Raw genomic sequence first — 25,927 nt, 5'->3', positions numbered from 1 at the left:
TAGTGCAGTGGGAGTGACTGGTTCAATTCCCGACTCGTTAACAAACCGTCGCTATAAAAGCTGACTCTGCGTGAAGATCTTTCATGGACCAGAACCTCCCTGCTCTGATGCAGATAGAGTAGTGTGGTGGCAGTGTCTGTGTGCTTCCAGTGAGAACGTGCTGGTTCAATTCCCAGTTAGAATAAGGGTTCTTAGGAAGTAGATGTCATAGTCTGTGTCTTTAAACCTGATTGTTGATTTTTGAAACATGTGGAGCGTGTTCAGCTCAAAGGAACAAAGCAACACAGTTCTGCTGTAGACAGATTAGCACAGGGGGAGTGTCTCTGTCCTCTAAAGCAGGAGAGTGCAGGTTCAAGTCCTGGCTAGTTGCATCAACAATTCTTGTTTGTGGTGAGGAAGAGTCAGGGATGCTGAGGAAGGGAGCAGCTTCATCTTTAGTCTGGTTGATGATCTATAAATTCTGTGCTATAAGATAGATGATGAAGGTTGATATTAGAGCTACGCTAACTGGTAGAGAGACACCCACGAGGGTGAGACAGAAGACTAGAACCGACAGGAGGCTAAACCAACTAGACTGGGGGGGTAGGATTTTCTTTTTCTTTTTCTAATACCTAGAAGCACCAACTAGATCATGATCAGTACCTTCACACTAAAACACTACTTGGTTTACTTTCTCTTTCTAACTTTCTTGTGCTCTCTTGTTGTAAATTGTAAAGACAAGTTGCTAGTTAGTTCTAACTAAATATATATACACACTCTATAATAGTCTCTATATCTAAGTTTTTCTTTATTTACAACACACATCCCCTCCACCCTACTGCCACCTCCAGGTGTTGCTCTACCTGTATTGCATCTCAGTGCTCAGACCCTCCACACATCCAAGCTGCATTCTGCATGGATCTATCTAAATGCACATCTTCTTCTGGGATCCTCTTCTCCTGGTCCTCCTTCCTCGGGGGGGGGGGGGGGGGGGGGCAAAGATGAAGCCCCCTTCCCTGCCGTCCTGACTCCTCCTAGCCGCAGCTTGAATTGTGAGGCGACTGAACACCTCGATGTCCCTGACTGGGACTTGAACCTGCGCTCTCCCGCTTCAAGGACAGAGACACTCCCACTGTGCTAATCTGTCTACAGCAGAACTGTGTTGCTTTGTTCCTTTGAGCTGAAGACTGTCAAGGAGCGGCAAAAACCGACAACAAAAGAGCAGAGACGGGGAATTGAACCAGCGCTTCTCTGCTTTGGAGATCAAGTCACTTCCATCGCACTATTCTGGACATCAGGCAGTGCTTTGTCGATCACCATTTTTCCTCCATCTGGTGCTTTCTGGGATTTGAACCAGCACCTTCTTGCTCTACTGTCTCCATAGCAGCAGCTCTGGTTCCTTTCATCCTTTCATCTTTCCATGGTGACTCCGGAAATCTGCGATCTATTGAGAATGTCTTTATGTACCTGCTGTGCAGGTTTTCAACAAAAAAACCTAAACTGAACCCCAGCGTTAAAATGAAACTTGACTATTTTCTAATCTGTACCAAAATGAAACCTAAATATGAATTATATTGTAGAGTCTGTGCTGCAAACGATCACGTTTTAGGATTAAGAAGTTTGACTAGACAGCGTAATCACTAACAGTTTAACCAAACTTAAGCTATGAAGGCTCAAGTTTGTTTTGATTGTTTTTTAAACTGAAAGAATAAAATTTAATTTTAGACATAATTTGAAAAATTTAATTAAACTGAGTTATATTCTTTTTAATTTCTTCAGCAACTTAAGACTTTTTTTGGCTTTTTTTATCAGTTAAATTTACAACTGAACAGTTTTAAACAAGCCATCGATTAAAAAAAATAGAACAAACAAAAACGCAGCGTAATTAAAAATATTTACACCAAATCAATAAAAACAGAAATTTGTATTTAATGCACAAATGATTTTTTTACTGTTAAATTAAATACCAATTCAGTATTTCACAGCAATTAAATGCATATAAAGTGTGTTAAACTGTGATTAAGAGTTCTGCAAATTCCAAATGACATGATTAATTAAGGAAAAAAAAACATCCAAAGTATTTTCTTCATTAAAGAAAATCGAAAGAATATCTACAAATAAGATGTTCTAAAAGCTACAGATTCCCAAAACCTCCAGTCAGTTCAGTCAAAGTCCACCGAAGCAGCATTCATTAGAAATCAGTGACTCCTCATCTTCTTGGATGTTTTGGTTTAGATCATGCTAGACTTTTTTGGAGATCCACAAAGCTTCTCTGATGCACTGATTTGGCAGGATTGGTGTGGATCATGTCTTCAGAGGGTTAGGGGGGGGCTTTCTCCGTCTTATGGCTCCAAACAGGCTGGCGTTTTTCTAAGAAGGCTCGGATCCCTTCTTGTCCGTCTCTCAGGGCCAGGTTGTCCACCATCACCTTGGACGCCGTGGCGTACGCTGCGTCTCTGCCTTGAGCCATTTGCCTTGAAAACAAACAAATCAGACACTTTTGTATGAGTTCTAATGGAAATTTGAATTTAATCATTCTAATTCTGTCAAGTAAAGGCGCCGCCCACTGATATTCCGATATTTCATCATGTAAATCTTTCATATTCTCTTAAAATTGGTAGGAAGGATTCAATCAATAATCCTCTTAAAAAAATGGCGGTGATCTGGGGGAAATAAGGGTCCTTCAGCGCCGCCCTCACCTTTGGAAGGTGGCCTTGCCGAGAGCGACCACGGGCCGGCTAGCCCGACACACCCGCTGGGCGATGGCGAGCGTCTCCTCCTCCAGGCGCTCCTCTGGCACCACCTTGCTAATAAGACCATGCAGCAGAGCTTCCTGGGCTGAAATAGGACTTCCTGTGAACAACATCTCCATGGCAACCTCATTTGGAGAAAGGAGAAAGAAGATTATTAGAGTTTGACACTGGGAGGTTTTACATCTGCAGAAATAATATTTGTTTCATCCACTGCTTCAGTTTTGGCGTTTGTCTAAAAATATGTTAATCAACCTGACTTTGTTATGTTAATTTATTACTTTTTTCCCTCAAGTATTTGTACGTTTTTCTAAACAGAGCTGTCTCAGTGAACTGAAATGCCGCCGTGCCCGTCGTGTACCTTCCTCGGCACGGCTCTGCCGATGGCCACCGCCGGCGTCGAGCAGAAAAGGCCGACGTTGACACCAGGAGTGGCGAAGCTGGACTTGTCTGTTGCCACGGCGATGTCACAAGAGGCAACAAGCTGGCACCCGGCCGCCGTGGCGACGCCGTTCACCATGGCAATCACCGGAACAGGGACGTCCTGTATCAAAGTCATCACCTACAACAAAGAGCGGATCCGGTGATGAATAATTACAACAGCAACCTCCAATCTGGATGAATCTGACCGACTGACCTCTGAACAGGTGTGAAACACCTTAGCGTGATATTCCCGGCCCTGAAGCGACGTCAGCTCCTTCAGGTCGTGTCCAGAGGAAAACACGGGACCTTCAGCTGCAGCAAACACACGGGAAGCTTTAGGTATGGAAGTTTTTCTGTTCCATCAGATTCTGAATTTTTTAAACCTTTGCATTTTCTGTCAGGATTTTTTTTTAAACACTTGATTTTCAAACAGCAACAATTAATCCCCTGAAATATTATTTTCTATCCTAAACATTTCAGCGTTTTTGATTTCAAGAATCAACATTTAGATGGTACGACGGAGTTTTTAGGGCCATTTTACAAACAAATACTTTTTAATTACGACTTTTAAGTCGTAAATTTACAAGAAAAAAGTCATAAATGTCAAATTACGAGATTTTATATTGTAAATTTAAGAGAAAAAGTCTCAAGTTTTTACGAGACATAAAAGAAGTCAGTTTATTGTCTCACTAGAACGACTTAAAATCTCATAAATTTACGAGGAACATTTTCTAAATGTATGAGCTTTCTCTCGTGTATTTACGAGATTTTAAGTCGTTCTAGTGAGACAATAACGGACTTCTTTTCAATCGAATTTCTAGGCCATCAAAATGTTAAGTTTAAAAATCAAAAACACTGAAATATTTAAGATAGAAAATAATATTTCGGGGAATAAAATTTTACTGTGCGAAAATGCAAAATGCTTAAAAAATTTAAGGGAAAGTTCAAGGGTTAAAAAAAACAATTGAAATAAAATTCAAAGGTTTTAAAAATTCAGAATCTGATGGAACAGAAAAACGTCCATATCTTAGCCTCCATCACGCCGTCCAAACCAACCTGATATGACGATCACTCGCAGATCCTCGCCGTCCACGTCCGTCAGGATGTTTTCCCGGAGCGATTCCAGCATGGACAGAGACAGGGCGTTCCTCTTCTTTGGGTTGTTTAAAATGATCCTCCTGAAACACAATTCATTTTCTTTAACCAGCAGCAGAAAACCACATGTTCATTTTAAAACCTTTCAAACAACAAAATGAAGCCGTAAGCTGTTTGGCCTGCAGGTGCGACCCGCCCCCATCAGCTGAGCCTCTGCTGCACACCCCTCACTCTGCCCCTCTACCCCTGCCACCCTAGTCATTTATGAGTCCATTTTTTCAAAATGGCACCTTTTCTGTTGTTTGATCTCCATAGCAACCATATTCTTTTTGGGTTGCCTGGGGGTGACGAACAAATCTATGCTTTTTTCAGAAGAATCGGCAAAAGTAAACTTTTGGATTTCCTTAGCAACTGAGGTCTTTTTGGTAACCATGTCCACATCGTGTGTCATATCATTTTGTTCAGCTTGACCCAAGGAACCATAAGAAAATGTTTCACAACCGAGAGAATATTAAAGAACTACATAGTGAGCTGAAAACATGGCGTCCCAAGCTAAACCCTGCTGTTATCAATAAGATAAAGAAACTTTATTGATCTTAACCTTGGAGGACACTCGCATCAGTGATGTACAGACTTTAGCTAGTACAACAATATAAACAGTTAAAAAATACAATAAAAATTAAAGTATAAGATTATATATACATATGGTAATAATTAAGGTGTTCCAAATTATTCTTTTCTGCTTTAGTTGATCAGTTGAGTTTAAACATATTTTTGGTTTAAAAATAAATGTATTCATTTTATTCTTGAGGTCTATACTTTTGTTTTAAACTTTATCATTTTCAGTTTAAGAGGATAAAGTCGTTTTCAAGAAGTTTTAACCTATAATTGATCAACTTTATGATCAGCTGAGGGTTTTTTTAATCCGTCTGACTGAAAATCCTCCCTTTCTAACCACTTAATTGTATATTTGCAAGATAACAGCAGAACTAAAAGCGAGAATCTGCAAAATCTTAGGAAATTAATTTATTGTTTTTTCTTGATTCTAGTGAATAAAAGTCGTTTTATGCCAGATGTTTTAGAGGAAACTATAGTTTTTTTCCCCACAACCTGACCTGAACTATGGACTCTGTTTTACATAAATGAAAACAGCGAAAATGAATATTGTTGAGGGACAAATGTTATTAAACTCTGACGTCTTTTTGATTCGCAAACAAAGACAGCAGTTTCCGACATAGTTTCGTTTTCCTTCAGCAGCACCTGATTCCGGCCTCCTGCCGTCTCACCGTCAGCGGCTCGGAGCAGAACCGTCGAGCGGAGAGCAGAGGCCCGCTCCCGCCGAACCGAGGCACGCCGAGAGCCGCGAGGAGCAACGCGCGAGCCATGACTGGCTGCCTTCACTGTCCCACACTCACTTCCGTGTAGCGTCGTGACGTCACCAGACTCACGCACTGGAACAAGAGAACAGTGTTTCTCTTTTTCTATAAATGAGGATTTTTCTTTTCTTTGGTAAAATATGAAACAACTTATGACAAGTAAATTAAAACTTATAAACGTGTAATTATTGTAGTTTTTATTTTTTTAAAACACAGAAAATGCAGTTAATTTATCACTTTTTCAAACTAAATTTTACATAAGTTAAAAATATCAAATCTAAAATAAAGTCTGAATTATCTTGATAAATATTCAATCTCTTTTTCTGGGTCTATTAAATCTTTTACCTACATTTACAGATTTGACTTTAGATACATAAAAAAAATTACCAAAAACAAATATTATGTCCTAGAAAACAACACAGGTGTTTAGATTTTGGCTAAAAACTGCATGATCATGACAAAAAAACGCTTTGAAAATAGATCATCAGATGATTAAAGTGGAACTTTTTTAGCTTCATTAGCTTTGCTAGTGATGTTTAAATCAAATTCAGCCAGAAGGACCAAACATGATTATAAAAGAATCAAAAGTCTTTTTAAGAGTTGTTTTTATTGAAGTGAGAGCTTTCAGTCCTCAGTAACACAAGAAGACAGAACAGTACAGGAAATGATGTCATGATTCGTAGCTACAGAATGTCCCACTGGAAAAACATCTCACGTCTTTTATTCAAGCAGCAAAACGAATCGTCTCCATGGATACGTGATGAACAGACACAGATGCACAGATTGGATTTTATTAAAGGCACCGCTCAGAATTTCCCGTTTTTCACTTGATAACGTGCAAACGAGGACGTGTGAAGCTCTGGATGTTCCACGATCAGAAGAGAGACGTGTTGAGAAAGACGTGATTGACATTTCAGGGTTTCATGGTCGGCGTGACAACAGAAGGTTAGCAATAAACGCGTTAAGACGGATGTCGACGTAAGACGTGCCAAAGAAAGAGTCCCATCACAGAAACGGGCGCAGTCCTCCTCTCCAGGCAGAGGAGCAGGGCGGCCAGCAGGGGGCGGGCCTCGTGTCAGGTGACCGCGTTCAGGCTCTGGCCCCCGTCGTTGGGGGCAAAAAACTGGACTTTGGGCGGAGCGAGGGCGGAGTTGTTCCTGTGCAGGTTCCCACCTTTCCTCATGGAGTTGTTCCGCCGCATGGAGTTGCGCTTCCTCAGCGAGTTCTGGTGCGACAACTCGCTCTTCTGGAGGGTCTGGATCAGGATGGACGGCTTCTCGTCCAGCTCCCGGGCGCTGCAGGGCGGAGTCGCCACCTTCAGGGAAACATCCGCAAACGTCTTCATCCCGTCTCGTCAAATTAAGACCATCCTATTTTCACTTTTTTACCTTCACTGTGTTCCCGAATTTGGAGTAGTCCACAGAGTACACGCCCTCCTCCTCCGTTACTATGGGAACAAAGCGATGACCCCACTGTATCTCCTCGGAAATGTAGGAGGTCCGGGCCTGCGTGGTGATCCCGGTCGTCTCCACGACCCCCTCCAGGATGACGATCACCTCCAGGTCGCTGCACTGCAGCTCCATGGCCGACAGGTCATAAAGAGGGCTGAAGACACGGCAGAATCACAGCTGCAGCTCCCTGTTTGTCCAGCAGGTGGCGGGGAGCGACACCCAACATTGTTTCATAAGAAAAACATGTTTGATTGACTTGGAGAAACGTAGAACCTGTTTTTGTCGATGACGTGGCAGATGATGAGCGGGGCAAGGAGGAACAAGCTGTTGCTGGCCATGGCGCTCTCTGTCTGCACGTCAATCTGGTGGATGGGGATCACCTCCCCTTCCGGCGTGGTCGTTTTCCTCACAACCTGCACGAGACGCACAGGACCAGCCATCAAAATTCCAACCAAACTACTAGGCCAAATTCATGAGAAAGATGTTAATAAAGGCCTTTTGAAAGGCAAATCATTGTTTTGTTTTTTTTTGGCATAAAATCTCATGTATCGTGTTTTTAACGGTGTTGGCGTTCCGGTGTTGAGCATCATACTACTAGACTACAAACACTTATGGCATAAAAACTATATGTTCCTGTAAATATCCAGTTAAAATGAAAGAAGGATGGGAAAGTTGGTGGTTTTGTTTCCAATCATAAGAGTTAATCTGTCTTTATGTGGGTAAGCTAGTTAAAAGAAACTAGAAAACTGCGGCGTGAATAAGTTACTAATTAAAATAAAAGTCTACAGCAATTTATGCTAATTACTCATCTAAATTTACTTTCTTTATATTACAAACTCGTTTTCCTCTTTCAAATAACTATTTTGCTAAGAAGCTTTAATTAGATTTAAGATACATAACGTCTAATCCCCAATAATTCCAATCCTTTGTTGTAATAACCGTTGACAGTATATGAGAACTGGACTGAGCGGCCCCTCCCCCTTACATTCCTAAATACAATAGACTTCTATTGATTAAAAAAACAGCTGTAACTCAGTCATTCTATTGGTCAGAGTGCCCATTATTGATCTGATACTTTTTTTTTTACATGTTCTTAATAAACCCAATTTTTTTCAAATATATTTTTACGGTAGTTCAAGTTATTCCAGTCATAAACTGACCAATCAGACGCCTCGATAAAACTAGGCGGCCTCGTGTCGAATGCTCAAAGCATTTGATTGACAGATTCACCAGAGGCCGCTTTTAGTGGAAGGGGTGTGGCCTTCTAATGTGCTAACTCCTGATTGGAGAGAGTGGTTGCCATAGAAATGTGGACACGGACAGAGGACAGCTGGTTCCAACATGGCAACAGTCTTGTGAAAAAATGGCGCCTGACTTGACTTCATTTGGTTGAAACCAGCGAGGCATTTTCTAGGAGTGGCGTCACACGTGATCCGTCCAGTTGTAGTTTGTAGTTGTTGAAGTTGTACTCTAGTTTAGTTAGAAAATATTTACATAAACAAAAAAATGTTTTCAAAAAGATTTTTAAGTTACCAGAAGCAGCTAATCTTTAGCGACTCTAGCTAGCTACGATGTTTTGTCTATGATTAAATTTACCATCTTTATGAAAACATGTAAAATGACAAAGATAGTAGCTGACTGCCGTCTGTCATTTTTAAAGCTTTTTCAATAAAAGAATGATAAACATTTAACATCATTTATTTAATTTGTTCAGAATTATTATTAAAGTTAATAATTACAACCAAAATTTTTTCTGAATTTATTTTTTGTGTAGGTGAACATTTTTATGAACTTTTATTTATTGAAATATTTAGAAGGATTTTTACCTAATTAACCTTTTCATGCCAGACTTTATTTCAAATGATGTAAAAAAAATATTCTCGAATGTGTTTGCATTTAAAGTGATGCTAAATTAAAGTCCTAGATCTAACAGCATGTTGCAAACCACAAGGGGGTTAAAAATATATATGTATAATGAAAATGTGTTTGTTTTTTCTGTGTAGATTTCCGCTAAACACTTTGGATTGGTAATAATTAATATCATATAAAGATGGTAGATAGGCAGTCATGAGGAAATTAGGTCCATTAACCCTTTAGCACCGTCACTATTCAACCCCTTAAGGAATTTATTTAATTAATATTTGATTGACATAAATCCAGTGGATTCTGAAGTGGAGAAAAGCAGCTGTGTGCTGTAATGTAACACGTAAACTTGTCTTTGATTTAAAATCTGTTCAAATTACTTTGATCGCGTTAACCGTTAAAGACTTAGGTTGGTTTAAAGAGCGTGTTGTTTTGTGTCATCGGCGCCATCCTTGGTGTTAAAGGGCTAAATAGAAAACGCTAAATATTTTTAAATGATCTGTGAAGAATGATCCAGGTGAACCTGTAGCCGGACAGTTGCGCCGATAATCATGCTCTTCCTCAGATCGCCGATCCGAATCATGAAACACAGACAGTTGTTCCTGACGGCGATCACGGCGTGGCGGCTGAAGATCAGCGTCTCGGCGCGACGGTTTGACTGAGCCGTCTTCATGAAGATGCAACCTGAGGACAAAAAAAAAAAGATATAACTTTGTGGTGATCCCCAATAGATATGAGTCGAGGGTTGGCTTTCTTTGTGTCTGCAGAGGTTTCCAACGCTGACATGTTGACGTCTGGTCTTAGGTCTTGGATGTGGGAGAACACATTATCTGGGAGAATTTCGTAGCCTCACCCAGCATGACTGCATTGATGATGAGGCCGACTATGTTCTGCAGGATGAGGACGGTGATGGCCGTCGGACACTGCTCCGTTATCATGCGCCCGCCGAAGCCGATGGTGACCTGAACCTCGATGGAGAAAAGGAAGGCTGAAGAAAAAGACCTGGACGGAGGAAGAGTCACAGCTTGTTGAATCCAACCAACCAGGAGAATCATTGTGTACAATTCTGAGCAACGAGGGACTAAATCGGTAGAATTTAAGAATGCACAACGTTGATTAACATTTCCTTGTTTGGCAATATCCCTCGATATGTTGCAGTTCATTTTTCACAGTATTGCTTTCTTTTGGATTTTGCATGCTGTCATATTTTACACTACATAGCGTTCTGCAACCTGATTGGCTGGAGACATTGTCAATCAATCTCCTCCATGCTGCATCTCAAGTACAGAATGCATCATTTGGCCAAATCTACATAAATCTTTGATTGCGATCAGCCCTGTATTTTCATTCTATAACACGCTTGTCCGCTTCACAGACAAGCCCCCAAAAAACAGATCTCAGTTGGAATTGGAGCCACTAAGTCCATTTCCTTCGGTTCGTGGTTCCTTGGTTGTAGAAAAAAAAACTTTGGTTTACATGTAGCTAACTTGCTAACATTAGAGTTTTGATGATTTTTCTTTAAATGAACCAGTTCAATCGCTTTGATTTGATGTTATTGTTAACACCCAAACAAACATATCAGTGTTTCCTCGTTCATCGCAGGGGTTTTAAGGCTGTAAAACTCCGGATTTATAAACTTTTCTCAGACAGACGTGAACATTTCGACACTTTTTTCTCTTGTTTAAACTTTCAAAGTTCAGACCTTGATAGAAAAACACGTCCAGGATTATGGAATAAAAACAAATATAGAAGTTTTATGTAATTTGGAAAACTAAATTCCTTCTGTACATGACACACGGCACACAGAGTGAGTGACAAAGTCAATAGCCAATCAGGATGGAGAACACTGTATATATAAAAAAAAAGCCAAAATGCACCAAAAAAACAACAAAACAACAAAATCAGTGACACAGCCAGAATATGAAACTGAGATAAAGTGAGGGTGATCTCTGCAGCTATTCCTGTTGATCCATCTGTGTTGTGATTGAGCATAAAAACACAACGTCTGTCCAGGTAAAGCTTGTGATTATATTCAGTTATTTAAGATATTGAGACTCTAGAGGAATCTTTGTGCGCCAGGGACAACATGAAAAAAAAATGAGTACATGGAGTCCAAGAAGGCAGGACTGCATTTCAAAATCAAATTTACTGCTCCTTCCAGAAGCAACATCAGCTCCAGTTGAGGGTTTTCCAGGGAAAACCATTTTTGGAGTATCTGTTCTCCATCAGGAGACTCCATCTGCGGCTCTCCTCACTTCCCAGATGGACGCTGATAATGGAGCAGGGAGTGCAGCAGCGTGGGAAACTTTCATGAGGAAAGAACATTTCTGTATCTTCACATACATCCCAACTCCTCAAGAACAGAGAGGAGCATTCCACAGATGAAGAGTTTGTTTGTTAAAGTTTGTTAAAAAATAAAATAAAAAAAGGAAAGCAGAGACAATAAGCTGGGAAAGGAGGTTCAGTGGAGGAGAAGGAGACACCAAAAAGTCTCTTTTATCTGCTGGAATGTGAGATCACCTGTTTCCCCTAAAATAAACAACGAAGGTTCACCCCTGATGAATGTCCTGTCCCTCCTCTTCCTCTCCGAGTTTAAAGTAAAGTGAAGACGAGCAGCAGGATGAGGAGTTCAGAGACAAAAAAAGGGGACATTAATGTCTCCTGGTTCTTACTTGACCTCTGTGACGCAGTAGGGCCGGTTCTTCACGCCCGGGTCCAGGTCTCCGTGCGCGAACGCCACCAGCCACCAGCTCATGGCGAACAGCAGCCAGCTGCTCACGAAGGTGGTGGTGAAGATGACCAAGGTGAAGCGCCACTTGAGGTCCACCAGCGTGGTGAAAACGTCCTGCAGGAACCGGCCCTGCTCCCGGATGTTCTTGTGCGCCAAGTTGCAGGAGCCGTTCTTGGCGATGAAGCGCGCCTTGTTCACGCGGTCCCTGAACACCGGCTTGCGGGGCATCCGGGAGACGAGCCCCGGCAGCCCGAACTCCTCCGGGATGATGCTTTTCCTCGGGTACATGCTGACTTTGGGAGCCTCGGAGTTAGCTCTCAAACGGAAATCCGAAGCCGGTGCGTCTTTACGCGCGGATCCATCGACTTTTCGGGGATGGTTGGAGGCGAGCGCCGCCTCTGCCGCTCCTCTGAGGGCAGGGAGGGACTGACGGCACTGTCCTGTTGACGTCGACCCGCTTCAGAGTCCAGACCAGCTGAGATCTGCGCCTTCAGGGACCCTCCGGGACGGTCGGAAAAGTTACAACTTCACGCGCGTCAGGGCAAAAATTTCTCCCAAATGTTAAAAAGTTTTTTCGTGTCAACAATTCTCATCAGAAACTAAAACTTTAGCTAAAAAAATGTACTAATTTACTGAGCTGAATCATGTGTTCAGGTTCTTCTGAAAATGAACAACTGGAACAACTCTCAATCCGGTTTTAATATTTGATTTAAATTCACTGGATTAACCCTTTCCACTCTCAAAACACGTGGGTTATTCATGTTGGGAGATATTTCTACGATAACTTTTGGAATAAAACTATTTTTTGTTATAATAGTTCTAATTTTAATCCAGTTTAATTCTTTTTCTTGAGTTGAAGTAACCCAACAAAAATGAGTCAATTTTTTAGCCTCAGAGCTGAGTTCGAAACTACAAAATCAGGGTTCCTCTAGACTGATGTCATATAATTATCATTAGTGTCAAACCGCCGAAACAACAATAAAGAAGATTATTTTATTAAAAATGTCTTAATTTTCTTGGATTTCAAAGGTAATTACAATTTGACCACTAGGGGGCGCCATTACGCAACTGTAGCCTCCTTTCTGTCATGTCTGTCTGATGCTCTGAAGTTGCTGTTTTCCATTTCGTTACCTTGTTAGGTTCTTAAAGTCATCTATGAATTCAAACTTTTATGAAAAATATTATGGGTTCTGCTCCACATCAGTGTATCAGCTGCAGATTCAAGAACAAAACAACCCCACGTCACACAAAATTCCTTTATTATCATTAAAAATGTTTAAAAAAAAAGATAAACACATGTGATACTTTGCTAAATATTTGTCAAAACCTCTCAAATATGCGATGAGCGTAAACGATTTCTACAAAACAGGCTGAAGATCCTAAGATTTTAACAGTCAGATTTGGGGACAGAAGGAGACGTGCATAGATGTGAGGAGGTTTCCTCTGAGTTAAGACTCAAGTGAGCACGCTGGTTTCCTGGTGTTTGCACGTCAGCAAAGGCCGTGGTGACGCTGGAAACTCGCACATAAACATGTTTAAGACGAGAGAATCGCAAAGGCAGCTGGATGAAGGCAGAAACGGATACGAAAAGACAGAAAAAAAAGGATCTGCTATGTTGGAGTCAGAACAGAAGCAGCAAAACAAACAAAATATAATTCTCCTTTATAGGGTAAATATTTAAAACACAGATTTAACCCTTGTGCTATCCTATGGGGTCCAGATGACCCCACCCTTCCATTGACGTGTTCTCCCTACCATGACAAAGGTGGATAAAGGTGGAAAGATTTCATGTAATCCATGGACACCAGTGAAGATCACAAATCATTGAAGAAAAAAGGTTCAGAGGACTGTCTAGTGGGTCTAGATGACCCAACTCCCAATGTTAAAGTGCCTAAGATAGCACAAGTGTTAAAGAGATGACAAACTTCCAGAGACGGAGATAACCATTCTGAAAATTCAAACTCCATAAAATGGTTTAAACTAATGAAACATATATAGGGATCTGGTTTGATCTCTGATAATCCGGCATGATAAAAATGTGGATTATTTTAGGGTTAATGGCCGACGAAGTGTGCAGTTGCTTCCGCAAAGTACGTTAAAAAGTAATAATGCACACTTCGAAGGCCATCAACCTGCTTATACCATGGTCACTTACAAAAGCAATACATATTAAACAGTTTATAGTCCTTAATTCTTGTTTTTTTTTCTGATTTGGATCGCATTTCTCACACGCTGCAGTCAAGATTCAGCGATATACATATGCTGATTGTCCCGATGTGTTGAATAAAGCATCAGTTCAGAGACAAAGTTCACCTCTTACCGCTTGTTTTAGTCCAGATAATGAAGCTAAAGGTTGTTTTGAAGAAGCCACCGCAGCGATACCAAACATTTAAGCTAGGTGACCGGAACTTATTTTTTCAACGTGCGGTTATCACTGTGGTTTATCACTTTTTAATGTACACCCAGCAGCCAATCAGAATCGAGTATTCACCCGGACCATGGTATAAACACAGATAATGATGATTTTATGTACTTATCCAGAGATCCTCAGAAAAAACCGGAACAGTGAAGAACCTTCTCAAATTGACTTTAGAAACGCAGCTAATGTAGCTAACGCAGCTAATGTAGCTAACGCAGCTAACAATTAACACAGCTAACACTACATGGCTATAACAGTGGTACTGGAAACTTCTCACAAAAAGTCACATTGGATTATCTATGTCTAATATTTTTAAATCTATTTAAAAATATTAGATATATATTAGATATATATAGATATATATATTTACTTTTGATTTTCATAAACAGGCATTTATTGAACAGAGATGAAAAAATGTTTTTGCAAACTGAAAAACGTACAAAAAATTGATTTACTGAAAACCTTTTAGCCCAACATTGGCCGGCACGGACTCCGTTAACCCCGAAAGGGATGCAGTGGGTCTAGAAAATGGACAGATGGAAATCCTTTTAACCAAATGAACAGGTAATCACAGCAGTTCTGTGGCAGGAAACATAAAGGTTTATTTTACTGAGGTCAAAACAACATGAAATAAGTGTAAATAAAGACAAATCAGCAACGAAGCAAATTTTCTTTATTGTTCTGAATTTTGATGGTCTTAACGATCTAATTTATAGTTTCATTAAGATGCTTTTAGTTTGAAGGAGTACCTTAAATGAGGTTTAAAAGTCTTAAGTAATTCATCCACAGACAGTGTTCGCTTACATTTATGTTGCCTTAGAGAAAACTCTAACTAGTTTTGCTTTGGCGGCACAATTTAACCATAAAAACGAGCACAATTGCAAAAAATAAAAAAAGAGATCAAAAGTCTCAGTGACCCCGCCCCCCCATGTGTCCTTGTTATTGCGTCACATACAAACCAAATAAACGGTTAGAAACGAATTTTAAAATCCTATCATCTTCCGAGTTTCACATTCGGCTTAAAGCTACGACACAATTTCCACGACAACATTTTTTTTTAACATTTCACATAGAAACACTGCGATTTTAGACGTACGCTGAAGTTTAAAAGGTGAAGCTTCAAATGGTGAAGTTTTGTAAAATGTTAAGAACTTCGTCCTGCATACAAACCGTAGAAAAAGGCCCAAATGTTGTGGAAGCAGATGAGTTGACTGAAAAGTTTGTTCACCGTCGCTGTTTCTAACCTAAAACATCCAAATCCTTTAAGCAAATGTTTTTAAACTCGTTTTCACTTTAATCAACAGCGCCCTCTACTGGTGGTTTTTTGCTGCACACCTTTATTCTAAACTTTAAAGCCTTTTCCCAGTGCCTGAAGAACCTAAATAGTCCCATATCATTTTTTGCTAAATGTAACGATAAAGTGGTAGAAAATATTGGTTTGTTTTTCTGCATTTTGTCTTAATCATAGCAGGCCGGGACACTCTGAGCATGCTCAGATCACTTTCTTAAGTCTCCCCTTTGATTCTTCACTAGTGGAAATCTGTACCAGGAAGACCAAGGATGGTTTTTCTGGAGCTCCGTTCCAAGCGAACCGTACCGAGGCTTGCTGGAGAAGATCAGGTCTGAGACGCTGTTATGAAACCTGTTGTCATGGAAACGGAGCCACTAAAGCCTTTCTACCTCACGCCTATTGACAGTTAGGAGGGTCGGAACATGAAGGAAACGGGTGAACGGATGGTTCAACGACTCACATCGACCGTACTTTTGTTCTTTTACTGCATATTTCCGGTCAAGTGGCTTTCGTTAAAGACGAACTTCATGGCGGAGGAGGTTTAGCTGGTTGTTAGTCTGACGGCGTCTGACGATGGACGAGACGCCGCTACATGTCAGCTCTGACGAAGGAGGCGAACATCCCGTCCTCCTGCTCCAAAAGAGTCTTGGGTTTGTCGTACTCCACGATGTTTCCTCGCTTCATCACAATGACCAGGTCGGCCGTGAGGATGGTGTGCACTCTGTGCTGCAGACACACAACACGGACGCCGTGAGCGTCCACGACCCTGGCAGTCTTCAAACACAACTCTCTGATGATTTCAGGACTTAATGGATCATGACCAGTTTTTTTTTTTGGTGGCTGTCATTCGTCATTTTAATGACCAAATAACCGGTCGTCTTTTTAAAGATAAAGGGAACGACTTTTAAATTAGGAGAAAACGGTAAATCCCAATGTTTCTGTCTGTCCGTCACTTTTACAGGTTGACCTCACGGGTCAAAATATCCCCCAGAAATTTCAGGGTTTTTTCCTGAAATCCTCTCGAAGAAATGTCTACATTTTAAAACTTTAATATATAAATCCAAAAGCAGACAAAAATTAAAAACGGATAACTCAAACTGGAAGTGAAAAGGCGGAATGTGACCCAAAATGTTACCTAAAAATAAAAGTTTGAATAGAACAGAAATGTTTTTTTAAATACCTAAAAGCTTTTGAGGGGATTTTTGCCAAAGTGTAAGAAGACGACAATGTTTAAAGTGTCATCAGGATTTCAAAACTTTTTTTGATGGGATGAAGTAACAACAGGAGTGAACTGAGAGTCTAAACCCAAACATCAGCTGTACGTGTCGTCCTCTGAAGTCCAATAAAGCTCCACTCTGATCGTCTTCTGATCCATTTCCACTGGTCGTCTCATTACGATGACGCCATTTTTTAGCCAAAACCTTAAAAACTTGTATCGTTTTCTAGGACATAGTTTCCGCAGAGCGGCAGGAGCTCTCTGTTTACACGCCGTCCCTCTAGCCTACAGCCCCACACATCCCCAAACTAACATTACTGCTGCAACAAAAGCAGATCTATCCATCAGTCCAGGTCTGATCCAGATTCCAGCTCAGACGAGGAAAACAAAGACGTTCATGGATCTATTTGTCTGGAGGTGGATGCATCAGAAAGGGGCGGAGCAGAGAGCCTGTGGCCCCGCCCACCGTATTTTCTACATCATAAATATGATCTTTTATTTTTATTTTGTCTGCTCCTGATTCGTTATTTGCAAAACAGAAATCTTCATAATTTGAGCTTCGGTTTCTATTATGTACGGTGGCCCTGAAGTCCAAATCACACCAACAAATCACTCGACACAAAAACATTAAAGATCACAACGACAATTAAAAAAGTAAGGAACATTTTTAAAATTCAGAACACAATTCCAGAAAATAAAACATAAAAAGAAACAAAACAAAAATGAAACATTTTTCACAAATGCGTCTTTAATCTCTGCACGTTTTAAAAGTTTTATGATCATTACGGATCAGACCCAGCAAATAACTTTCATCATCCAATCAGTGCTGTGCCACAGTACCAACCAAGTCTGGTTTCTTTTATTTTTCAAAACATTGCTTCTTTTTTTGTTTGACCACTTTTTGGTTTTCTGGAATTTTGTTTTTTTAAATTGTGGTTGTGATCTTGAACGTGTCTATGGCCATTGTATTCATGCCCTCCATCATCAGAAAGAACACATTAAAGCCTCCTCTTCATCAGAGTGGGTATGATTGAGCATGCAGTAGGTAGTTTGGTACCAACCAGGCCGCCAAGGGCAGAAAGGCTCCAGCAGACCCAGACTCAGACTCCGGCTCGGACTCGGCCGGGATAAGTGGTACAGACACCAAAGACGGGTACAAAAAAACAGAGGAGGATGGGAAGGAAGGGGTTCCAGCCGAGCCGAGGCGGTCTGAGCCGATCCGGGTCTACTTGTGAGTCCGCACTAGCACACTGAAGAGGCTCTCCTCCTGTGCTAGCAGGCTGGGAGCCGAGTCATTTTCCACCAAGATCCCTGAGGAGAAGACCAGCACCTGCTCGGCGTCCAAGATGGACGACACGCGGTGCTGGTGCGGGACGGGGGGAGACGCAGGACGATGGGGGAGGGGTAACACCAGATGGAGAGGGAAGAAAGGACGAGAAGAAGGAAAGACGATCAAAGAAATGATTGTAAATAAAGAGGGACGAGATAAGAGCAAAGGGACACGATCACAGACACAAAAGGAGGAAACAGGGAAGCAGATGAGTCAAAGAGGCGGCAAAGAGGATCGATGTTTGTCATTTCACTTACAGCAACTGTTTGGGCAAACAAAGGGAAAAGAGGAGGATGCACTCATAAAACTAAAGACTATGGTTTACATAAACAATGCAAGATCCGGCTGATGCTGCTGGTTTGCATCACTGTTACTTCCTGTTCCAGAAACACACTGAGACCTTCAAGGACTTACGGCGATCGTAACGACCGTTCTGTCCGCAAACGCCGTCATCACGACCTTCTGCAAGATGTTCTCCTGCAGCGGTGGAAGAGAAGACAAGCTTAAGGCCGTGGCAAACAGCCGCTACCATGAAAATTGGTCACACGTGAATATACAGGGGAAAAGTTGTGGTTGTTTATCACCAATGAAACACATTAAAATCACAGCAGAAGTACGAATAAACCAAACAAAGAAAACATAAAATGGTTATTGCGCTGTATATATGCCATCCTTTAATGATTCATGCATCAATGATGTCATTTGAACATGATATGTGCGCCGTGTACACGATATAAAACGTATACATAGCTGATTCATGCCTGAAAAGTCTGTTAGACAGACATGGAACAGTCATGGAAAACCACAAATTTACGAAAGCGTCTCGCAAATATCACGCAGAATTGTGTAGGATTTATGTAATAATTGCATATAAACTACGTAAAATACACAGAAACTGCGTATTTCTCAACCGACCCAAAACTTTGAACAGCTCCAAACTGAATTCGCGGACATCTACGCACATCCACGAATGCAAAACGCAAACAAAACGTATGAATGATATAAATCACGGATGTATCACGAAAGATCGAACTTTTATACGTGGAAACTGTTCAAAATGTACGTAGTGGCTCTGTGACAAGACCTTCTGCGGGTGAGGAACCCTGAGAGACGGAGAGTGAAAGGTCACAGAAAGTGATAAGACCCAAAATGTTACCTAAAAATACAAGTTTAAATTGAACAGAAATGTTAATGTCAAATGTCTGTGACCTTTCTGTGATAAGGTCACAGAAAGAGACCTTATTACTCACTCTATCTGGAAAATACTGAGCAGCTTCCAGACTGAGCTGTCGCAAGATCGTCCATCAATGAAGGCCACAAACAGGCTCCGTCTGCGGCTGACGAGGTCAGGCAGAGGGCTGATGAACCAAAAACCAGTGTAGAAAATAGGGGGGGAGGAGCTTCCTGTGACAATGCTCTGAAAATAAAAAGACTATTTCCCTTTTTAAATGGTACCACATATTGTAAGGAACACGCGTTTGCTGGATGAAGTTCAATCCCCCCCTCCAGGTTCTGCCTATCAGGCACCTGTGAGCCTAGCGTCCCTCCATCAGCGGTAACGCCGGGTTTGACTCACTTGGGACGGGGTTTGTGCGATACTTGTTGCTGTCGCATGAAGAGGCCTGGTGCGAAATGTCGAAGCGCTCGAATGTTACGCTCGACCGCGGTACGTGCCATTATCAGAACATCCCTTAAGGCGGAACTGTGAGACACACCTGCGCTCCCCTTAAGGCTTAAGATGTGGCCGCTCCTCTCTATGACCCTCCAAGGACCCGGACAATCCAAAAACCCGCAGCAGTCGTACAGGTGCATGTTGGTAAAATGTTCACGAATCTGCAGCCGTGGTTGCAGGACAATATGGCCGACTCGACTGTCGCCGTCGGACCCTACGGTCAAACTCCGGCAAAGAACGCAATGCTTGTAGTTTAATGTGGTTCTTCCTGACACGCATAAGACTCCTACATTTTAAAATGAACATTTCTTGGGTTTCTGCATGATCCTTACCAATAAAAGAGAAATAAACAAGTCAAATTCATCAGCAAGAAGAGTCAAAATTCAAATGTAGTTTCTTTGTTTACCCCGCTTAGATAGAGGTTTTTGTGTGTGTGTGTGTGTGTGTGTGTGTGTGTGTGTGTGCTGAACGCCGACACTCACTGTTGCCATGTCTATGGAGGCGGTGGCTTCGTCCATGATGAGGATGCTGCTCTTTCTGACGAAAGCTCTGGCCAAACAGAAGAGCTGCCTCTGACCGACGCTGAAGTTCTCCCCACCTTCAGTCACCACGGCATCTGAACACAAACACAACAACCAACGGGCGGATTTTTGCTAAACGGCTGCTGCGAGGGCTGCACCACGGCGCAAAGCTGATGTGACGGAATCCACTGGAATTACTTTAATTACATAAAGGGTTAAGCCTTGTGCTTTCTTGTGGGGTCCTGATGACCCCAATCTCAACATTAGCTACAGCAGCCGTAAGAACATAACCGTTAATAAGCCGGGACACTTGATGGGAGTCTGGGTTTGGAGGTTGCCAGGACAACGGTACATTTGGGACCCCATTGTGGCGAATGTGAAATTCGGTGGAGGACGATTCATGGTTTGGGCTTGTTTTTTAGGACTTGGACCCCCTTAGGTCCAGTGAAAGGAACTCTGAATGCTTCAGGATGCCAAAACATTTTGGACAATTGTCCACGGAGGACAGAGTCTGGTGTGGATGAACTGGACCCCACAGAACACCTCTGGAATCATTTTAGAGCAAAGACTGAGAGCCAGGCCTTCTCCACCAACATCAGTGTGTGACCTCATCAATGGCCTTTTGGTAGAATGGTCCAAAAATCCTTTGAACACACTCCTCAGCCTAATGGACAGCCTTCCCAGAAGAGTGGAAGCTGTAAAAGCTGCAAAAGGTGGACTGGACCCGCATCGTATTAAAGTCTATGGGTTCAATACTTTTGGTAATATAGTGTACCTAACATCCAAGAGATGCTCCACCAAGGGTCAAAACTATCAAATCCAATTAAGTTTTCAGTCCATTTTTAAAATTAGCTGATGGTAGATGAGAAAATGGATGTGGTGGACAATAGTGTGATGTAGAGTCGTCACTCGCTTATCACTGTAGCTGCGTACTGAAAATAAATCACTGATAGATGAAATCTGAAAAGCAGTCGTCTTCATTTTTTACATTATGTAGCACTTCAAGATTTATGGCTGCAAACTCCTCATTTCACACTTTAACCCCTTTTCTCAGGCTGACTCCGACATTTTCACACGTTTCTCTCTTGTTTAAACTCTCAGAGTTCAAACTTTCACAGAAAGTTACGTCCAGGACGAAAGATTAAAAAAATCAAGATCTGATCGCGATCAAAGATTTATGCAACTCTGGTCAAATTAACGCATTTCGTAAAGGAGAATGATTGACAGTGGTCTACAGCCAATCAGAGCACAGATTAAAATGCAAACTTTCCCCCAAATAAAGCTGTGTTATAGCGAGGGACCGCCCCGTAAGGAGGTTTTTCATTGGTTACCGAGGCCGCCGGGCAGAGATTTGACCATGTTCTTCAGCTGAGCGATCTCTAGCGCCTCCCACAGGCGGTCATCACTGCACTCCCTCTCCGGATCCAGATTAAATCTGCCACACAAACAAAGAATTACGTTTAAATGGTAAAATACATTTCAATTGTGACGACAATATGGACATAAACCAGACGGAGCGATTTCGTTTCATCTATTAAGATAGTACAGGGTTTTTAAAACTTTGAATTTAAGACTTTTTAAGACCTTTTAAGGGCATGCATGTCCAAACTTAAGTCCATTTTATTCATTTATTCCCATTTTATGATCAAAACTGTAGTTTGCCTTGTTTGTGGTCTGTGATGCTTCACAGCGTACTAGTGGATACCAACTGGTGTTCCCGAATGTTTATTTACATCCTTTCATCAAAATAATCTTGGTTGAAGAATTAAATTTTTCACATGAAACGTGAAATGGAGAAGCAGCACAAAATTCAAGACTTTTTAAGGTTTTGTTTCCAAATTCATTGATTTAATGCTTTGAAGACTTTTTAAAACCTGCAGGATCTCTGGTGTAATAATAATAAAATAAAACAATAATAATAATGATATTAATAATAGTAGCAAATTAAAAATAACAATAATATTAATAATAAAAATAATAATAGTTAAAAAAAATAACAATACATTTTGTTTGAAAACACCTTTCAAAGACCTCAAGGCAAAAAACAAACAAAAAGATCATTTAAAACATACATGAAATCACAATAACTACCAGCTGACAGAAGAGTGAAATAGAAAAGAAAAGGCAAATTCACAAAATAAGTTTTGAGTTTGGATCCTCAGACTTTTTATAGGATGCAAAGTCCAAAAATGTATCAATATTGGAGTCCATCAGTTGTCATATTTTAGAGAGTAAACATGTAAACAACAGCTTTTCTTCCATGAGATAACAGCATTGACTGTGGAAAAGCTGGGATTGGACAAGAGGCGATTAGGAAATAGAGGCTCTGTGATTGTAAGAGGGTAGAACTGGCCGCGTGTTTGCAGCCGAGCGGCTCAAACTGGGTCAGAACAGCTAAGAAAACAGCGAGGCGGTCCGTGTCGACCGTTCACCTCCGGCTTATGTTCGCATAAACCAACTTTAAGGGACTGCTGCGCCGCACATCATCGTCCCTGACTGCATATCTGTCCAAACAAACTCACATGCTCTTTGCCTCTTGTAACAAACAGACAGTCTGTGTTATTATCTGCTAACACAAACACAGTGTGTGTGAACGAAGACGAGGAGCCGGCGGGGTCCTTCATCTCCCCGTGCGTGACGTTCGTGACGAGAGTCAGACGAGCACGGAGCCACAGTTCCCACTGCGTCTTTATCTGTTTATCCCGCAGCTGGGAAAACCGCCGTCATGTGACCAGGCGGCGGCAAAAATACGGCCAACATTTTAGCAAAGAGGATTTCCCTTCAGTGACAGAAAAGCTGAATCAGCATCAGTAAATTATTGTCTTTTTGAAATACTTGCTTTCTTTTTAAACGTTCTAACATTTGTTTTACGACCAACACATTTTAAACCAAAAGTATTTGAAGTAAAGGGAAGGTGTTACTTTTATAGACATAAAAAAAGAAAAAATTCTTTACCTGAGTGTATAGTTACCTGTTGGAAGTAGATTGATTGGTCCACAATTTGGTCTTTTTTTGTGTGCTAATTTTATCTTTAGTGGATTATGGTGTGTATGTGAACTGCATAATAACATCATCTCAATCATTATGTCAATATTTTCTTTTTTTTAATCTTCTTGTGCTTTTATTAAGCTCAAAACTGCTTTTCCGACTGTTTCTTTGTTGTAAATTAGTAACAGAGGAAAAATAGCCGTTTGGAAAAGATCGTACGACGGAGTTTTAGGGCCACAAAAAAATTAATAAAAAAAAGTAAATTTTGAGATTTACAGTCGTAAATTTATCAGACAAAAACTCGTAAATTTACAAGATCAAAGTGGAGGTGAGTTGAGAGCAGCAAGTGAACGCCACGCAGCAGCAGAGCTGACCGACTAAACTCATGCTTCCGTCTGAGGAGGAGGAGCACTTTTTTGGCATTTTCAACGTTCTAATGCTAATATAACAGACTATTATCATTCATGTTCATTGTTTTATGTTGAAACAGGACGTTTCATCTGGAGGAGGGGGCGTCTGTAACTGTTTACACACTGGTGTTCTGTGCATGACAGGTTCATGACTTAATGAGACAAACGGACCTCTGGGTGTGTGAATGAAAATAAAAATAAAGTATTGGTCCTCTACACCCAAACGTGTCTCTCAGCTCCTTATTTTACACATGAAACTCCGCTTTACCGACACCGAACCCCGGAAAGACTGCTACACGGAAAATAATCTGATTTTGAGTCGTCAAAAAGTTCAGAATTTCTTGGTTTTTTAAACCTATCCGGAAATAAAGCTTCACAAAAGGGTCCACATCTTCCATCTTCAAGCCAGGCTCCGATGAACGGAAAACTTTGGTGTTTTTTCCTCGTTAATCTAAGATCTCGTAGTTTAACAGTTTTGACTTTTTTTCTCGTAAATTACGACATAAAAGTCGTAATTAAAAAAGAAAAGAAAAATGTAAACTTTCCCTAAAACTCCGTCGTAAGATCGTATTAGTGACGTAGAAAATCTGCACCATTCTGATGCATCCACCTGCAGACAAATAAATCCACGAACGTCTTTGTTTTCCTGGTCTGAGCTGGAATCTGGATCTAAACTGTACGGCTGAATGGCTCCGAAATTGCTCGCCATTTTTGCTGCACCGCTAGTGTTCAGTTGGGGGTGTAACAGGAGACCATGCAAACGGAGAGCTCTGACCAACGGAGACGGGAAGGGGGGGCGGGGTTGCTTTGCGCCATAAACTTCAGAAGTGGATTTCTAATAGGCTCCTGCCGCTCTGCAGAAACTATGTCAAAGAAAACGGCTTTATCGTGATTAAAAAACGACTAGGAACACTTTGAAATTAGATCATAAGATATTTGATAAAAACAGTGGAGTCAAAAGTAGCTGCCGTTTCCACTGGCTATTAAATTGCTCAAATTTGAACTGTGATATAAAATTTTTCTAAAGGAAACATAACAAATTCAATAAAAACTCACATTTATTGGAAATAAAAGGTTTTGTGCTTGGAGGAGGTGGTTTTTGAGGATTTATGCAAAGTTAATATTAATAATATTTTTATATATGGCTTGTTGAAATTTTTGTATATAAGTTATAATTCTGATAAATGAATATTTGAATTTCTCTCTCTACTGTAATTAAACATAATTTCATTGGTAGAACCCTATCAGAATACTTTAGTACTTTAGTATTATTTAGTGTCACTTTAACCAAAAGGTTATGTTTGCAGTCAGCTGAGGAAAGATTTTATCCAAAGTAAATGGAATAGTTACTTTGCTGAGTAACTAATTACTTTTAAGATGCTGTAAGTTATTAACTCAATTATTTTTGGGGCAATGTAACTAGTAACTATAACTAATAACTTTTTAATAATAAGACTCCCGACACTGTAAATGACCAACAACCATTTTCCGCTGGCGCCGTTGGACGCTGCACAGCGGGCGCCACCAGAGGTCCCACAGCGTCACACAGCTCATCAAAAGTTGAGCGAGTCCTGGAAAATCACCAACCACCATTTCCCAAAACGGCTTCACCTGTAGCCCCTCCCACATATAAGGAGCATGCCGCCCCACGCCCTGAAAAAGACGCCGACGTCTCCTTTGATTGATGATGATGAGCGCTAGAGCCGTGGCAGAAATGTGAATGTTTCTGCTGTCAATCAAAGGAATTGTTCACATCCGGGTTTTTGAATGACTCATCACGAGTCGGTTTGTGTTTATTCGCATCATAAGGATTTAACGGAAACATTGTTAAGTTTCCACAAGGTTTTGTGCATACGTGTGATGGAAACGCAGCTAATGAAGGGAGGATGAAGGAACACTGAAGGACTGTGTTCGTGTACCTTATGGACCCGCTGAACAGCACCGGGTCCTGCAGGATGATGGAAAGCCGAGACCTGAGCGTGTGCAGAGGAAGCTTGTAGATGTCGATCCCGTCAATGATGATCTTTCCTGAAAACGGCACAAAGGTCTCGTGAGCAGAGGGTTTTCGACAACTGAAGTCTTTGAGCTGATGAACTGCAGGGACTGTTGCTGCTTTGTTTGAGGCAAGAACAAGAACAGATTAAGAAAATAATGAAGTGATGATTGGAGAGTTTTGGGAAAAGAGTGTCCAAAATGAACATATGGACTAAAGGAAGAGATTAGGAATGTGGGTGTGGAAAACTGAAAATAATATAGGAGGAAAGTTGGGGCAATTTAAGTACGAGCTGGATGGTTTCACTGGGTTTAAGAGACCTGTCAGTTGACTAAAGATGGACGCCACAAGCTTGAGGTGTAGTCCGAATCCAAATTGCTTACCCCTACCCCTCTGGCTCCTCCCTATTGCTCTAATTG

The 25,927-nt window shown here is 41.1% G+C and overlaps 3 protein-coding genes across 12 annotated transcripts in view; all 3 read right to left on the bottom strand.

Annotated features, from left to right (window-relative positions):
- Positions 1–1,884: 1,884 nt before the first annotated feature.
- Positions 1,885–5,697, bottom strand: echdc3 (enoyl-CoA hydratase domain containing 3). Its single transcript, XM_004083227.2, has 6 exons — positions 5,508–5,697; positions 4,209–4,330; positions 3,367–3,464; positions 3,091–3,291; positions 2,679–2,857; positions 1,885–2,453 (listed from the first exon to the last, which is right to left on the bottom strand). Exons 1-6 carry the CDS (start codon positions 5,630–5,632, stop codon positions 2,300–2,302), a joined length of 879 nt encoding a protein of 292 aa, XP_004083275.1. The 5' UTR covers positions 5,633–5,697; the 3' UTR covers positions 1,885–2,299.
- Positions 5,698–6,211: 514 nt separating this feature from the next.
- kcnj8 (potassium voltage-gated channel subfamily J member 8) lies at positions 6,212–12,471 on the bottom strand. The gene is made up of 6 exons (XM_004083226.4): positions 11,610–12,471; positions 9,791–9,939; positions 9,461–9,621; positions 7,348–7,487; positions 7,012–7,228; positions 6,212–6,938 (listed from the first exon to the last, which is right to left on the bottom strand). Exons 1-6 carry the CDS (start codon positions 11,954–11,956, stop codon positions 6,699–6,701), a joined length of 1,254 nt encoding a protein of 417 aa, XP_004083274.1. The 5' UTR covers positions 11,957–12,471; the 3' UTR covers positions 6,212–6,698.
- Positions 12,472–14,457: 1,986 nt separating this feature from the next.
- LOC101172781 (ATP-binding cassette sub-family C member 9) overlaps positions 14,458–25,927 on the bottom strand; it is a 65,879-nt gene continuing 54,409 nt past the window's right edge. For 5 of the 10 annotated variants that reach the window (XR_002293121.2, XR_002293123.2, XR_002293124.2 and 2 more), the window contains 6 exons: positions 25,435–25,543; positions 21,449–21,552; positions 20,079–20,212; positions 18,339–18,401; positions 17,656–17,957; positions 15,992–16,104 (listed from right to left, as the gene is read on the bottom strand). Coding sequence is in view for 4 of the 10 variants with exons in the window: in XM_020714289.2 (XP_020569948.1) it covers positions 15,967–16,104; positions 18,339–18,401; positions 20,079–20,212; positions 21,449–21,552; positions 25,435–25,543 (548 nt within the window). In the remaining 6 variants the exon portion in view is untranslated. Of the gene's footprint in view, positions 16,105–17,655; positions 17,958–18,338; positions 18,402–20,078; positions 20,213–21,448; positions 21,553–25,434; positions 25,544–25,927 lie in introns of all 10 variants that reach the window. The other 5 variants (XM_020714289.2, XM_020714290.2, XM_020714292.2 and 2 more) reach the window with 3 other exon arrangements.

The sequence above is a fragment of the Oryzias latipes genome, chromosome 23 (assembly GCF_002234675.1).
Source record: "Oryzias latipes chromosome 23, ASM223467v1".
NCBI classification, from domain to species: domain Eukaryota; kingdom Metazoa; phylum Chordata; class Actinopteri; order Beloniformes; family Adrianichthyidae; genus Oryzias; species Oryzias latipes.
The sequence above is the reverse complement of the archived record's forward strand: the minus strand, read 5'-3'. Positions and strand labels throughout refer to the sequence as shown.